We start from the raw sequence: 17,274 nt of genomic DNA, 5'->3' as shown, positions 1-17,274 counted from the left end.
AGGAGGGTGGTCGTTTAGCCCTGAGTACAAAACATTGTGTGAAAAATGCTTTTTCTACTTGGCTCCGAATCTGAAAATAGCAAAAAGAGAACATTCTTGTGGACATCCTCATCCTTCTTAGGGGATCCATGCATCCCCTGATCTTTGCCCCACACCAAGTCACATGCCTTGTATGTGTGTGGTCCCAACTGTCTTGCCCCAGGCACAGGAGGGCCACCTGGAATCCGTTAGCTCTGGCAGGCAATTTCAGTGTGTGCTCATGAAGGAGCCAGTGGGATTATCATTCAGCGTCCTTTATCATTCACCGTCCTCAGTATTTTTAGCTCCTAGTCCCTGAAGTGATAATTGTGCTGTTTATACACATGGGGCTGTTCATCACTGCTCTACTAATTGCCTGAATTCTCCTTAAAACATCCATGGAAAGAAGCCCTTTGCTTGATTACCTTCTGAGACAAAGAGCTCACTCCCTTACCAGGCAACTCTATTCCACTTTTGACCAGCTATTAGAGCATCAGAAAAATTCTTCTGCTGAGCCAGAGGGTAACTCACTGTGGCCTCCCAACCATGGGCGAGGGCTGGCACTTTGACATCTCTAAAATAAAAATCAATAAACAAAAGTTTAACTGCAGAATTTAGGATTGAAGAGTGAATAATGAAAATTTTTCTGTCCAAACGTTTCATGTATAAGAAGAAAAGACAGGCCAGGCACAGTGGCTCACACCTGTAATCCCAGCACTTTGGGAAACCGAGGCGGGCGGATCATGAGGTCAGGAGATGGAGACCATCCTGGCTAACATGGTGAAACCCCATCTCCACTGAAAATACAAAAAATTAGCTGGGCGTGGTGGCAGCGCCTGTAGTCCAACTAGTCGGGAGGCTGAGGCAGGAGAATGGCGTGAACCTGGGAGGCGGAGTTTGCAGTGAGCTGAGATAGCACCACTGCACTCCAGACTGGGCCACAGAGCGAGTTTCAGTCTCAAAAAAAGAAAAAGAAAAAGAAAAAGAAAAGAAAAGACAGATTCAGAGAGGTTTAGTGACTTGTTCAAGATCATTTTCTTATTCATCCTTTCCTGAATACTGGCTATGGGTTAGTTGCTGTGCTTAACTCTGAAGGGGGAAAGAAAACAGAATGTGAATGAGACACAATTGCTGCCCTCAGGGAACTCTTGGTCTAGAAGGAGAAGTAAGTAAATAAGCAACTACAATACAGGGTGATACCTGAGAGAAGAGCCATGGGGATGCAAGTGAGAGGCACGCAACCCAGTCTTAGCCACCCAAAAGGCTTTCTGAAAGGAAGGTTAATAATCACCACTGACATTCATCAAACCGTGGCTATGCACTGCACACAGGGCTAAGTGCTTTGGTTATGTTATCTTAGTCACCTTCTACCTTGTGAAGGATATACCGCTGTTATCCCCATTTCACAGATCAGTAAATAGAGGCTGAATGAGATGAAGTAACTTGCCCAAAGTGATGCAATCAGTAGGTAGTCAAGTTGGAATTTAAACCCGAGACTATTTGTTTTCAGAATCACTCTTCTTAACTTGTGCTTTCAGGAAGGACTGAGACTGAGAAACCAGAGGGGGTTACCTAAGTAGGGATGGGAGAGAAGAACATTCTAGGCCGGGAGAACATAAATGTCCTGGACAGGGGCCCTGAAGTCAGGAAAGGCATATCACCGGGGGAATCACAAGAAGCCACAGGTGTGGCTGCAATGTGGCTTCTGGGGGCAGGAGTGGGAAGAGATGCTGCTGGGTAGCCCCAAGGCACAGGCAGCACCAAGGCTGGGACTCACCTCTGGGCTCCTAGCCCAGTGCTCTTTCTACCACATTCTACCTGCTTCCCCATCGCAGACTAGCATCTGTTTTTATCTGCACCCATTTCAGACTGGAGGGAGCTGGCCTGTGTAAAAATGAGGTGTTTTCTTCCTGACCCAGAGAGGCCTCTGATGGGAATTGAGGAGTGGGGTGAAATGGAAGACGCAGAGAGAAAGGAGACAGGCGCCGACCACTCTGCCAAAATGCAGTGTCTCCTCTGCAGTCCTGGAATCAGGTCACAGGACTCACCATGGCCTTTGACATACAAGCTGCGCACTTTCAGGCTTCTACCCTATGTGGGTAACTCCCAGAGGACTGGCCCCAAAATCCACTCAAAAACATAGAGGAGGAGTCATGACAATGATAACAATCGTCGTAGCTGATGTGACTGAGTGCTTCTGAACCCCTGGCATCCAGTCTTTCAATCCTCACAGCTAGCTTATGAAGTGGTATATTAGCTTTCCTCCTGGGCAAAGAGGAAGAAAATCTGCTCACACCACCTTAAGCATAAAGAGAATGTATCAACTCAGATTACTGAAGAATGCACTGGAAGATACCGGGCTCTAGGGCTGGATGCAGGCACTGCAATGACACTGTCAGAATGTGTCTGTAATCCCAGCACTTTGGGAGGCTGAGGCGGGCAGATCCTGAGGTCAAGAGATGGAGACTATCCTGGCCAACAGGGTGAAACACTGTCTCTACTAAAAAAATAAATAAATAAATAAAATACGAAAATTAGCTGGGCCTAGTGGGCGCACACCTATAGTCCCAGCTACTCAGGAGGCTGAGGCAGAAGAATCGCTTGAACCCAGGTAGTGGAGGTTGCAGTGAGCTGAGATCATGCCACTGCACTCCAGCTTGGCAACAGAGTGAGACTGTCTGAAAAAGAAGTACGTAGGCCGGGTGCAGTGGCTCACTCCTGTAATCCCCGCACTTTGGGAGGCCAAAGCAGGTGGATCACTTGTGAGGTCTGGAGTTCAAGACCAGCTTGGCCAAGATGGCAAAACCCCATTTCTACTAAAAACACAAAAATTAGGCAGGCATAGTGATGCCCATCTGTAATCCCAGCTACTCAGGAGGCTGAGGCAGGAGAATCGCTTGGACCCAAGAGGCAAAAGTTGTAGTGGGCCAAGATCGTGCCACTGCACTCCAGCCTGGGCAACAAAGTGAGACTCTGTCTCAAAAAATAGTCGTAAAATAAAAAATTTTAAAAAATGTGTCTCTGCCTCTCAGCCCTGTTTTCCTAAGTGGATTTCATTCTCAGGCAGTCTTTCTCTGTTTAAGACACAGAGGGTCCCGATGGGCTAAAAGTTTACATTCTAGTAGCTTAGCCACCCCACAAAATTAAACTGTTTCTGTCCTCGTCGTTCCAGAGAAAGCCCCAGAAGTGTCTCTCCTCGGCTCCCTTAGGTTGCACGCTCAACTTCACACCAATCACTGTGACTCTGATTGGCCAGACCTGAGCCGTAGCTTCCTACAGAGGCCAAACCACTGGGACCAAGAGGTGGGGCATGGTGATCCCCAGTAGAAAATAGAGGAACTGCTACAGAAAAGAGCATTGATACCGAGAAACCCACACCCCCTAAAAATGTCTACTAGATGTAGTTACTAAGAATTCCTCCATTTTAGAGATGAAAAATCTGAGAAGCCAAAAGATCTGAGAAACCAAAAAATCTGACAAACCAAAAGTCAATTGTCTCAGCTCACACAGCCAGTACAGAGGAGGGATTCACACCTAGGCAGGCTGACTCCAGAGCCTTTGGTTCTTAACCCCCAGATCACCTGGGAACAGCTTAGCCCGCTCAGAAGAGAATTCACACAACCCTACCCACATTTAGAATGAGGATAGTTCCCACTGTTCATTGTATGAACTGTAGGACTTAGGGGTTCACAGACCCAAGGTTCATGCAGCCCAGAACTGAGGAATGGTTGTACCCTAATGTTGCCCTGGTGATGCCCTCATCCGCATTCTGAAATTCTTAAGTTTGCCTTTAACATCCCCTAAGGGTTAGGTGAGGAGGAGGAGTTCCAAGTGCTTGAAGATGAGTCACTGAGAGTTGACAGTTGCTTGCCAGCCCAGCCTCTGGGAGGCATCAGGGAGAAGGGGAGGAGAAAGCGGAAGGAGCACTCGTTCTTCTACTTCTCTGGCATCCTTTAGGATGGTGGTTTGACAGGCAAGAGTGCTTCTTTGGGGGCCAAACCAGGGTGGAGAACCTGCAGTGTAGGCAGATTTAATGAGTTGTCCTAGTAAGTTACAATCCTGTTACTCTGCAGGTTGGTTGGTTGGTTAGTTTGTGATGGAGTTTCGCTCTTGTCTCCCAGGCTGAAGTACAATGGTATGATCTCGGCTCACTGCAACCTCTGCCTCCTGGGTTCAAGCAATTCTCCTGCCTCAGCCTCCTGAGTAGCTGGGATTTCAGGTGCCCACCACCACACCCGGCTAATTTTTGTATTTTTAGTAGAGAATGGAGCCTGACTTGCAGGTGTCACAACGCTAAAGCTGCCCTTGGGTCGTCTGGTGTTTTAAAATTAGGCCTCATTTGGAAATGACTAACAATGAAGCTGGGTGCATATGCAAAACAGCAAGCAGCCGTGAAGCCATCAAAGTCAATAGCAGTCAGGGGCTGGTATGATTCATAAATAGCCTCATGAATTAGAGGCTAAATGATGCTGATCAAAGTGTTAGGAAGTGCTTCTAGCTCTTCCTTCCCGGGGGAGGCGAGAAGCTATCATGAACACTCTGGATGGCTGTTTGCCTTCTTCCTGCTGTCCTAACTGCCTAAGCATTGAGGTTCACTTTCACCCTGCGAATTTCACCAGAGAACTGTGAGGTGGGAGGGGAAGGAGCCGATGGTGATGAGGATATCCACAGAGGGTAACTAAGAGGAGAAAGAGAAGAGGAGATTACATGGAAAGAGGAGAGAAATAAGGGCCTTGCCTTAAAGCAAAAGGAGAAATCTTTTTAACCCTTGCTACTGGCATCAGCATCACCTCCGACTTTGTCAGAAATGCAGAATCTCAGGCCCCACCCCAGACCCACTGAATCAGAACCTTTGGAAGTGGGGCTCAGGAATCTGCATATTTACTAGCTTCTGAAGCTCACTCAGTGTGAGAGCCACTGTTCTCTATCAAGAGTAATTAGGCTCATGTCTCTATGTCAGTTGAAGACCAAGGGCAAGCTAACTTCAGTTGAAGGGAGAAGAAGAGCAAATTCATTCGTTATTATTCCATCTGTACTTCCACTGTCAGCATTAATTGTCTCTTTGTTCTACCAGGACTCTCTGCCTGCAATAAAGTTGTTAGTCCTTACCCTGAAGGGTGATTATCGCCAACACAGGTGATGGTGCCCATCAGTCACTAAAGAAGCCTTTGAGTTTCTATGAATTTGCAGATTTTTTTATGCAGTTGATGATTAATCCTTTAATGGAGAATATAATCTATGTGTTGTGGATGTGCTCGTGTTGCTACTTGAGCACGGAGCAGTGTTCATTGAATTTTTTCATGCACCTATCCTCCAGGCATTTGTGGAAGGCTTAGTATATGGCACCACTGTGTAAGTGAGAATAGCTCCTAGCTGCCTACACCACAGGGTGGAGAGAGGCATGATTAATACCAGGTGGGGTGCCCAGCCCTTCTGACATGCTGTGGGAAGAGGCACTCAGGTGCACACAAGTGCCAGACTCGTGTATGTGTGTGGCTGATGCCAAAGCCGTTTCCATAACGGTGAGTGTTCGGCTCCAGAGACTCTGCTGGGGAGCTGAGGACCCCCTCCCTCTGTCACCGAAGCTGGGATTGGTAGCATTTCTCAACCCCCTTAAGATCTCTTTAGGTAAATACGAAGGGAACTAATTTACTGAGCTCCTTGATACCAGATACCCTTCAAGACTCTTTCACAAATATTAATATTGATTAGTCATTTAGCACTTAGAAAATGCTGGCTCTCTCTACGTGGATGAACAGACCCATGACAACTTTCCGTGGCAAGTCTTTTTATTCTCATACTTATTTTACAACAGAGGCTGAGGCACAGAGAGGGTAAATTGCTTTGCCCTCAGTCACACAGCTGGTGAGCAACAAAGTCAGGTTTGACTGCACACAGCCTGGCTCCAGAACTTCCGGTCTTAAGCACAGCTCTTCACATGATCTCTGAAACTCTAGTAACTCCCTTGGGTAGATATGTCTCTTCATTTTTTAGCCGCAAAAAGGAAGGCCCAGAAAAGTGACATAACTTATCCAGTGTTCCACAGCTAAAAGAGACTGGTTTCTGATTTCACCTCAGGTCTATCAGATTGAAAAGTCCACCCGCTTCTTCCCCAGACCCTCTACTCCCTCCATCCTTGCTGCTGAGCTGGGCATAGAACATTCATGCACCCAGAGCAAAGAGGGCAGCAGCTACTGCTAGGAGCAGTGGGGCTCTGAGCAAAACTGAAGGGTGGCAAGACCAGGCACTGGAGACCCTGAGAAAATGTGCTAAATTCAAATTACTGGATGCTAACCTTCCGACCTGTGCCCTCTGCTTCAGAACCCTCCATGGCAACGACATTTCCAGCGTTCCTGAAGGCTCCTTCAATGACCTCACATCTCTATCCCATCTGTAAGTAGCGGTCTTTCTCCCCAGTGCGCATTCAAAACATGAAAGCGTGGAAGTGTCAGCGACAATGTCATCAGTGTCAGCATTTTGGCACATGTCCTTTCCTTATGCATACAGTATATTTTACAACAATGTATCCACACCATGCATATTGTCTTGTTCCCCACCTCAGAAGCCTTCAAAGGAATCCTCAATTATGTAAACAGTGTAAATATTTAATAAGAACTAATAGAAAATATGTACTATGGGCTGAACACGTTAGATAAGTTTTCGATTTATTTCTTGCAGCTGTAAGGCATTTTTATCCTTTTATTATATATAATAACATTGTGTCTAAGCATGGCACAGCTAGCAGATGGCAGGGCCCAGGATCAGATCCAGGTTTGCCTTGACTCCAAAGCACATATTCTTAACCACTCTACACTCTGCAACAGGTATCCCTTCTTATTTTACACAGGAAACACTGAGGCCCATAAATATTAGCTGACTACCTAAAGGTTGACTATCAGGTCAGTGAGATGTTGGACTAGAACCTAGGTTCCCTCACTCCCAGGCCAGACCTCTCTTCCCCAGATCAGGGATCTCTATATTTTTTTATACACCTCTGTCAGTGAACATTTTCGAGTTTGTATTCCTTCTATATGCATATTTAATTATTTTCATGTGTGCATACACTATAAGATGGATATACTACATATGCATATTCTAAAACTTTCAAAAATAGAATCGTTAAAAGATACAATTTTTTTAAAAAAACAGAATTTCTAGTATTTTCTTCCCAGTCACAACTTTGGAGATGTCTATACTGGACTTCACCCTCCTCCCCTGCATTCTTCAGTCAAGTGGTCTGAAGCTGCTTCCTAGGTTGCTGGGTTTCAGTACCTTCTCTGCAGAGTATATCCTCCAGTGGGCCCTTCAGCAGGACAAGGGAACCAGATAATCAGATGGCCAGAGATCCAGGAAGCTCCCTAAAGGAGCTAGGATGGGGTTGAGTTGACGAGTGAGTCTTAACTGTGTAGGTGAGAACCACTCCTCAGAAGTGGAAGGGGCTGGGATGGGAGTTGAAACATCAACAGCATTGGAAGTACACTCTGGAGACATTAACTTCGCCACAGTGGAGACGACTACTCCGCTAGCCCCACGTTGGACATCCCCAGCCTAGCCAAAGTCTGAAAATGCATTTCCAGAGAGCCGAAGACATGAAGCCTACAGGCCAAGCTGGGCAGGGGGCCCTGACTTCCTGTCCTGCCTCCTAGGGCACTGGGAACCAACCCACTCCACTGTGACTGCAGTCTTCGATGGCTGTCAGAGTGGGTGAAGGCGGGGTACAAGGAGCCTGGCATCGCCCGCTGCAGTAGCCCTGAGCCCATGGCTGACAGGCTCCTGCTCACCACCCCAACCCACCGCTTCCAGTGCAAAGGTAGGTGACGCCCACACCCCACCCTCCCCTGTCCCTTGTGGGGTCTGTTGTGTTCCCAGCAACCTGTCAGAGCAGGGCATCTCAAGAGATGCGGCTTCAGAAACCTTCACCCTGTCTCTTCCATGGGTCCCACACAAAGAGGCTCAGATGCTGACGCTGATGTGGACCCTCATCTAATGGGCCAAGTGTCATTCTCTCCAAGTCCCCTGCTGGCATTGCCACACATGTCCTCACTGACTTCTTTCTGTACATGTCTTTCCATAGTGGAGAATATCTTTTTTTTTCATCTTTTGTAGAGACAAGTTCTCACTATGTTGCACAGGCTGGTCTCAAACTCCTGATCTCCAATGATCGTCCTGCTTTGGCCTCCCAAAATGCTGGGATTACAGGCATAAGCCACTGCACCTGGCCTTGAGAAAAATCTTTTCCAACCTGCATTCTTTTATCCAATATTATTAAAACATAAGCATTTTCTCATTTTACCCGGCAAACTTACTGTACATGTGATTTTTTTATTGATCATATTATTATAACAACAAACTACTACTGAGTTCTTATGCAACAGGAATGATGTTAAGCACCTTCTCGTGTATTTTTTTTCTCATTCTTCATATAACAGCTTATTTAATTCTCTAATGCCTCTATGTGATCAACTTTTAATATTATCCTCATTTCTAAAAATGAGAAAATCAAGGCTTAACAGGCTTCCAGGTCTATCTGATTCCATAATGCACAGTCTTCATCATCAAGCCATAATATTCCAGTACCACTTACTTAATCCATTTCTGGTTTTGAACTTTTAGAGTATTTCCATTTTTTTTTTTCTTACCATTGACATATAAAGATCTTTCTCTATTTGAAATCATGTTCTCAGATAAGATTCAGAGAACAGAAATTACTGAATCAAAGTATATTATTATTTTTAAGGTCTTCACACATTTTGCCAAACTGATTTTCAAAAAGGGTTATAACCCATTTACATTCCCAGTAGCATCCTTCGATTGCATTTTTCATTAGACTCTGTCGTTATTTTCTCTTATTTTCTCATCCTTGCTAATTCAATAGGTTAAAAAAAAAAAAAAAAAAACTCCTTTTATTTTTGTCTTTTGTTATTGGGGAACCTGAATTTTTATCAAAAAGTTACTTCTCATTTGTATACACAATTGTCTGTTAATATCTTTTGCTCATCTCTGAGAGGCTTAATACTTATTTTGATATATAGATATACTTTAATTACCCTCTCAAACTTTAGTGTGTCCCATACTTCTGCTGCAAGCAGAAAAACATTCCATTGGCTTAAAGCTAATTTTAATTTTCCTCTTCCTGCTTCTAAGATATCTGATCTGATACTACAGAGGCTCACCTAGGCCAAGAATAGTATAGTTCTCAATCTTGGCTGCACACTTTGGAAATCATATAGGAGCTTTTAAAATTACCGAAGCCTGGCTCCACCCTCTAGGTTTTGGTTAAATTGGTCTGGGGTACAACCTGGGTGTGGGGACTTTTAAAAGCACTGCAGCTGGGATCCGGGCATGGTGGCTCACGCCTCTAATGCCAGCACTTTGGGAGGCTGAGGCAGGTGGATCACTTGAGATCAGGAGTTCAAGACCAGTCTGCCCAACAAGAGGAAACCCCATCTCTACTAACAATACAAAAATTAGCCAGGTGTGGCGGTGCATGTCTGTAATCCCAGCTACTCGGGAGGCTGAGGCAGAAGAATTGCTTGAATGCGGGAGGTGGAAGTTGCAGTGAGCCAAGATTGTGCCACAGCACTCCAGCCTGGGCAAGAGAGTGAAACTCCATCTCAAAAAACAAAAGCACTGTAGCTGGTAGTGTAAGGCAGCCACGTCATCCAGGTTTTGTCTGGGCCATTCTTGGTTTTAGGACTGAAAGCTCTGTGTCCTGCAAACCCCCTCAGCCCCAAGCAAACCAAGACAGATAGTCTTCCTATTCTACTGTGAAGCCGGATTGAGCCCCCTAGTACCAGCACTCAATCAGGCCGCTCTGTTTACTCATCCACAAATGGTCACTCACTGAAGTTCATCTCAGCCCATCTCCAAGTTGATGACTGTTAGCCCCAAGGTCATTTATAGTCCTGACACTATGTATGGCCTGTTTATCCAGGGCTCATTGTCAAAGCTGGCTGCAGCAGCAGGACAGGGCCCCCTTTGCAAAGCTCTGCGGAGGACCCTGAGCTCCCTCCAGTGCTTGCAGCTAAAGCAAGCACAGCTGAAATGGTCACAGATGTCACATGGACCTGAGCAGTTTTCCGTCCATTGTCAACATCATCGCCGTGTCCTCTGGGGCCATCCATTTCTTTCTTCCAAGGTTTTCCAGGGGGGGCCTCCTCTGTGTGCCTTTGGCCCAAGCACTATGCCCTGCTTAGCCTGGCACAGACTGTTCCATGGGGAGGGGTATTTGTGGCTAGAAAAATGGGAGGTCCAAATAGAGTCTGGGCTCAGAGCTTCCTGGAATGTGAAAAGATACACAGGGGGTTTCTAATTATGGTGCATTGTTTGCAGATTAGCACCATAATCGGATCAGGCTAATTACAGTAATTGATTTGACTGCAGAAGTGTTTCTGAATGATGTCCCACTGTGACTTTTCCTCACTGGACAGTGGCTGAATTAATGGGACGCTAGCTGGACTGGATGTGCTGGTTGAGGAGAGCCAGCTGCCATCTGGGCATGGAGTTGGGGAGGGGCTGGCGCTGGCTGAGGGAGGGCCCAAAGCAGAGGGGAAGGGAGGTGTGGCAGTGAGTACACTCAGGACCTGCTGTCAGTACTCTGGTTTTGCTGCCCAGGGCCTGTGGACATCAACATTGCGGCCAAATGCAATGCCTGCCTCTCCAGCCCATGCAAGAATAACGGGACATGCACCCAGGACCCTGTGGAGCTGTACCGCTGTGCCTGCCCCTACAGCTACAAGGTATGCTGGAGGCCCTGCCCCCCACATTCATGCCTCAGGCTCCTCCTTCAGCCCTGGCCCTAGAGAGGGGCACCGCGCCCTGCGTACCCTCCCTTCTCCAAGGGACAGCCTGGATGAGTCCATCGCACAGGTTACCATCCCAAATGCAAGCCCAGAGTTTCAGGCAGCCTGTCTAATGCACACATCTGATGCAGGTGGAGTGAGAGTGAGCTGGCATCCCCAGGTCTCTGTCCCCAGGGGGATTGTGTGTGTGTAGTGACAGGCTTAGAGGCAGCCTCACTCTGGGAATGGGACTACCTGATGTATTTCTAGACTATGGCTTGCTTCTAGCAGATAGTGTCAGAGTGCCACCTATGGGCCTGGGACAAAAGAGCCAAAGGATTCCCTTTGAAACCAGCCACCTCCAAAGCCTTAAACTTACCACGGAGTCCTAGACCCATGCACCCTCATTTCATACGCTGATTATAAAAATCAGAGAAGAGAATAAATGTATAAGGTCCAGATGAATGCCTGGCCTTTACTGATGATTCAAAAAAGAAATATACTATGTATGGAACTGAGAATGTTATAAATTCACAGTCACAGGGCACTCACACACACAAAAAATGTTATTAATAGGAGGGGAGAATAGAGATTAACAGCAGACATCCTCAGGATGTGTGGATCCTCTCAAACTCCGTTGTATGCATTCAGCAGAGAAAACTCCGACTGTGCAGTTACACAGAGAAGCAGATGTGGATTCCAGCTTTGTCATTTACTAGCTGTGTGGCCATGGCTAGTAATTTCGTCTGTCTTCCCAGCTGCAAACTAGGACCTGTCTCATAGGTTTGCCATGAGAATCAAATGTACAGTAATGTACGCAATACACCTAGGACGATACCTGGCATTCAGTAAGCACTCAATAAGCTGGCATACTGCTGCCTTTTACCTTTACCCTTGCATGGTGGTCCCTCATACCTGGGTGTGGAATAGGGCATCAGTAGCAGGTGGTATGTTGCTGGTTTGATCCAGGATTATCAGTCTATGTCTCTGTGAACTGCCAAGAGACTTCAGTCCTTCTCCTAGAACTGTGACTGCATTTGTAACATTCTCAATTCCATACATAGTGTAGTTCTCTTTTGAGTCATCAGTAAAGGCCAGGCACTCATCTGGAGCTTATGCATGTCTGTTCTTCTCTGACGTTTATAATCAGCATATGAGATGGGTAGTATCATCCTTATTCTAAAGAGACTGTTCACATTCTGATTCTTGCTTCCTTCTCTTTAACACTGGCCTGAGTCTGGGTTTGAAGTCCAGGCTTCTTCCAACTACACTTGACTGCACTATGAAGCATGACCTGACCGTCAGGGTCAGGGCAAAGAGAGTATCTGCAGGGCTACTGCAGGATAAGGCCACTTGTTTGAACTTTGTTCTCAAGATTCTGAACATCATGTCAATTTTAGAAGAATTTGAACAGAGATTGTGATCTTGAGGAAAGTGTTGAGCCCAGGCAGGTCTAGGATGCATGACGTTGATGGTAATGGTGAAGATGATGTTGGTGAAGGTGATGATGGTGATGGTATCAGTGAGGATGGATGATGACAAAGGTGACAGTGGTGATGATGGTGATGGTGTTGATGATGGCGATGGTGCTAATGGTACAGATGGTGATGATGATAACTATGATAATAACAGTAACATAAGAGCCAGCATTTATTGAGTACCTACTATGTACTGACAGTAGACTAAATAAGGCACGTGTATTATCTTGCATACTCCTCATCAGAGTCCTAGAATACAGTTCCTAAAATGACCCTCATTTTACAGCTGAAGAAACTGAGCATGGTAGGTAAGGGAGTTGGGATTCAAAGCTCAGAACCAACTGACTCTAGAAGCTGTGCTCCTGGCCACTGTACTCACTGCCTGTTGGCAAGTGCAGTGATTGCAGGGGCTGAGGTTGGGGATCCCTGACTATTCAGGACCTGTCTGAATTGCCAGGTTAGAGACAAGTAGAATGTAGCCATGGGAAGAACACCAAGCAGGACCCTCTGGAGCCTGTGCCTATAGGATGCATGACCTTGGACAGATGCCGCTCTTCTCCCCACCTCAGTTTCCTCAGCCATAAAATGGGGCAGGCTGAACCCAAGGGATCCTTTAACTGAGGGTTGCATCACATTCTCTGTGCTGAGTATGTCCCTCCTGCTTTCCTTCTTGCCAGGGTTAGAGCCCACCCAAACAGAGCGACTGAGGTGGTAGTTCTGCATGAGTGGCTAAGTTAACAGAAATCCCCAGACGCCTGCAAAACCGAGCTCAAAGTTCAGGCATTTATCTACCTATTTCTAGATATCTCCATTTTCCCATCTACTAGCTGAGTGACCTTGGGAAGCCACAATGTTACAAAAAAGCACAGGAATCACTGTGTAACATTTGGTAGGAGCTACTCTTAATCTACTATAATGCCAGGCCTTTGTGAAGCAGTTTAAACATATTATCTCTTGCAGCACTCTTAATTACCCTGTGAAATAAGTTTTATTATCCTCTTTTAATAGATGAAGAAACTAAGGTTCATAAAGATGAAATAATTTCCCCAAGCTCTCACACTTAGGAAGTGCATGAGCTACAACTAGAACTCAGCTATCTCTTGCAAGAAAGTTTCTACACTCACAACCCAAGTCAGATTCTCCCTAAGCCTAACTCTCCCCACCTGTAACTGAGAATACTCATATTCACATGCAGTGCTGTTGGAAGGATGAAAAGGGGCTATGTGTGTACTTTGCCTACCTCAGTGCCAGGATTCAGTAGATACTTCACAAAGGGTCATTATTTTGCCACTATTTTAAGATTTGGGGGGAAAAAAATATATCTGTTGGCTGATTCTGTTTCAGCCATTTAGTTTCAGGCACATATGTTCAGTGTCTCAGAACAGTGCTTCTCAAACTTTTGTGTGCAAAAGAATCACCTGGAGAGCTTATTAAAATGCAAGTTCTAGTTCATTAGATCCGAGGTCAGGCCTGAGAATGTGCATTTTTTACCAGCTCCCAGGACATGCCAGTGCCACTAGTCCAAGGGGCACACTTTGAGTCGTAAGGACTTAGAGCAGCACTCCTGGTCCCATCTCAAAAAGAGGTTTCCAATGAAGGTAGCTGTTCCCAGTGGTTGGTTTGTTTTGTTTTGTTTTGTTTTGTTTTGTGAGACAGAGTCTCACTCTGTTGCCAGGCTGGGATGCAGTGGCACGATCTCAGCTCACTGCAACCTCTGCCTCCTGGGTTCAAGTGATTCTCCTGCCTCAGACTCCTGAGTAGCTGGGACTACAGGCACACACCACCATGCCCAGCTAATTTTTGTATTTTTAATAGATACAGGGTTTCACCATGTTGGCCAGGATGGTCTCAATCTCTTGACCTTATGATCTGCCCACCTCGGCCTCCCAGAGTGCTGGGAGTACAGGCATGAGGCAGCGCGCCCGCCCCCCAGTGTCTTTTAAAGCAGTGATTCCCAACTTTTTGGCACCAGGGACCAGATTCGTGGAAGACAATTTTTTCACGGAACTAGGGTCTTCATCAGGGTCTTCGGATGAAACTGTTCCACCTCAGATCATCAGGCATTAGTTAGATTCTCATAAGGAATGAGCAACCTAGATCCCTCGCATGCGCTGTTCACAATAGGGCTCACACTGCTATGAAAACCTAACGCCACCGCTGAGCTGACAGGAGGCGGAGCTCTGGTGGTAATACTCCTGCCCCGTCTGCTCACCTCCTGCTGTGCAGCCCAGTTCCTAACAGGCCAGGGACCGGTACCAGTCCATGGCGCAGGGGTTGGCGACACCTGTTTTAAAGGAAGCCAGTCAGGATTCCTGGCCATGTCCTACACACACACACACACACACACACACACACACACACACAAAGTGGGATGAGGAGTAGAAAGTGTGGTGGAGGACCACGGAGCATCACAGATCTGGTAGATTTGAGCAAAATGAGGCTGAAGAGAATTGAATCAGGCTAATTAGCCAGGCATTGGCAATAGTGATTATTTTTCAAGGAGATGTAAGTGACAGAAATCCCTACTTCCAGGCCCAATTACCATGTCATCAAGCACTAGGCTCTGTCTCCTGGATTTCTGTGCTTGGCGTGAAAGGCTGTAGGAGTTGCCACCACCTCTACCACCACCGCCACTGCCACCGTTGGGAGGGTTTGACCTGAAGTCACTGGTACTTGCCAGTTCCCCAGAGCAGGGGCTAGCCCAGGCAGGGGCTGGAGAGGTCTTGCCTTGACCTTCTCAAGGTTCTTTGTCCTGCCCTTCACGGTCCATGTGTTGGTGGCCACCACTCCCACATATGTACCTCTGGAACTATTTGGCACCAACCAAATACCTGAAAAAGTATTTTAGTCACTCACATTCAGCCCTGCCTCAGACCCCAAGCATCAGCAGCAGCAGCATCGCTATTATTTATGGAGCTGCCATTACATGCTAGACGTCTTATATATATATGGTTTGTAACCATTAACTAATTCCCCATAGGGTAGGTCGTATTATTTCCATTTCATAAGTGGTAAAAACAAGGCTCAGAGAGAACTAGTCACTTCCTCAAGGAACACAGCAGCCAACTTAGAATGTGCACTCCCATCTGCGTGCCCCCAGAACGTGTGTTTTGAGAGGGGCAGGCTAAGTGGTCCCACATAGAGGCTCCCAGCACTAACTTTGGGCTGGATGCCTGGGTTCAGCTGCTTGCTCCCCGTTTCACTTACTGCTGTGCGATCTTGGCCATACTACCTCACTTTCTAAGTCTGTCTTTCCTGTCTGTAAAAATGAGTGTAATAACAATCACACCAATCTCATAGGTTGTTGTGAACATGATATACAATCATGAATATAAAACACTTAGCATGAGGCCTGGAATGGAAAATGTGCTCAGCAATGTGAGTGAGAATTAGTATTACAGTTTCCATTCCACACCGACTTTCAGAAAGGGGCCCTGTGTTGTTATGGTTTAGGATAAAACCAGATACCAGCCCAAACTGCACTCTCCCTGTCCCCCTCCAAGAAACCTCGGACTGGCCCCCTAGCTGGAACAGGGCACGAAGGGAACCAGACGGACATGGTGCATGCCTTCCAGCTGCTAGAGATGGGCCTGAGGCTCTGGCATTTGAGAGGGTCCACAGCAGAGGCTGTCCTGGACCTAAGGCCGTCGGCCCAGTTGGCTGCGACGTCACAGCCAGGAGGCCCCAGTTCCATTCCATCACATCACCGGCAACAGCAGAAGCGGGAAGAGGATTTTCTCAGGCAGATGGCGAGCAGGTGGTGTGGCAGTGGGCGGGCTCCCATGATCACCTCCACCTGGTCTGTGCCAAGCCACTGAGCCCAGGGCCCAGAAAGGATGCGGCAGTAGCCTCCCCAGACCCCACGCTACCAGGTCCTGCAAGGGACTGCATGCCAAGACTTGGATGAGCTTGGTCTTCTCCCAAGGGAGAAGCAGGAGCCAGAAGGCCAAGAAGAGTTGGGCTGCTCCCTGGGACAGTGGGTCTCCTGCAGCTCAGTCTCTACCTTGGAGCTGCCTTCCTCAGGGCCGCTGCCCTCGGTGCTCCTGCTGCCTGGCGCGCTCCTCTCCCCACCTTCCACGCAGTTGGCTCCTTCTCAGCTCACACATCCCCTTCAGAGGGGCCTGCTCCAAAGAATCCCACACCACCCTGAGCTCTCTAGTGCCAGGGTTCCCACCTGGCCTAACCTTAGGCTTACCTTCAGAACTTTAGAATAAATACCAAAGCCTGGACCGTACTGCAGATCAATCCAGGATGGTTCTCTGGGGGTCGTCACTTTGTAGGAGACAAGGTCTGCTGGCCACACTTCAGCCTTCTTCCCTACCCAAGTTGTGGGTTATATTTAAGGTTCAGTGAGGCTCATGGTAATGTTATCTTCTAGCATTTACAGAATACCTACTAAGCTCTAGGTGGATTACACACTGTGTAACCTTTTCCTTACGTGAAAGCTCAAGTTTAATTCTCATAGCAACCCCGTGAGGTGGATTTGGAGAGGTCAAGAGGCTTTTGTGAAGTCACGATCAGCCAAGCCAGATGGGATGAAGCTGGAATGTGAAACCAGCTGTATGTGAATTCAGCTTTGCCTGAATCCATAGCCTGGGCTCTTGCCTTGCAGTTTGGGATAGAGAAGGGTGCAAAGTCTGTGAAGTAGTGAGGCTGGAGCCTGAACTCTGGGCTTCTCATCACTCTTCCCCTTCTCACTGTGCAGTGACTAGGGGTGAGGGCTCCCATGGGTGGGCTCCAAGTCACACAGCAGGCCTTTCCCAGGGGCTGCTTGTTGTCATCTCCCCAGCCTCATCCCAGAGCATGCTGGAACCCCTGAGGTCCCCTGGGCCATGGCAGCCCCGGAAGGCCCCCTAACCAGGTGCTTCTCCCTCTTTTGCTCCTCAGGGCAAGGACTGCACTGTGCCCATCAACACCTGCATTCAGAACCCCTGTCAGCATGGAGGCACCTGCCACCTGAGTGACAGCCACAAGGATGGGTTCAGGTAACAGCTCAC

General features: G+C 47.3%; 1 protein-coding gene across 1 annotated transcript in view; it reads left to right on the top strand.

Annotated features, from left to right (window-relative positions):
- SLIT3 (slit homolog 3 (Drosophila)) overlaps positions 1-17,274 on the top strand; it is a gene marked incomplete at its 5' end in the record, with an annotated part of 547,731 nt that overhangs the window by 495,254 nt on the left and 35,203 nt on the right. The window contains 4 exons of the mRNA XM_011997974.1: positions 6,340-6,411; positions 7,665-7,828; positions 10,633-10,757; positions 17,165-17,262. Coding sequence (XP_011853364.1) covers positions 6,340-6,411; positions 7,665-7,828; positions 10,633-10,757; positions 17,165-17,262 — 459 coding nt within the window. The remainder of the gene's footprint in view (positions 1-6,339; positions 6,412-7,664; positions 7,829-10,632; positions 10,758-17,164; positions 17,263-17,274) is intronic.

Source organism: Mandrillus leucophaeus, unplaced genomic scaffold (genome assembly GCF_000951045.1).
Source record: "Mandrillus leucophaeus isolate KB7577 unplaced genomic scaffold, Mleu.le_1.0 Scaffold115, whole genome shotgun sequence".
Lineage (NCBI taxonomy): Eukaryota > Metazoa > Chordata > Mammalia > Primates > Cercopithecidae > Mandrillus > Mandrillus leucophaeus.
This window is presented reverse-complemented; position numbering and strand designations above follow the sequence as displayed.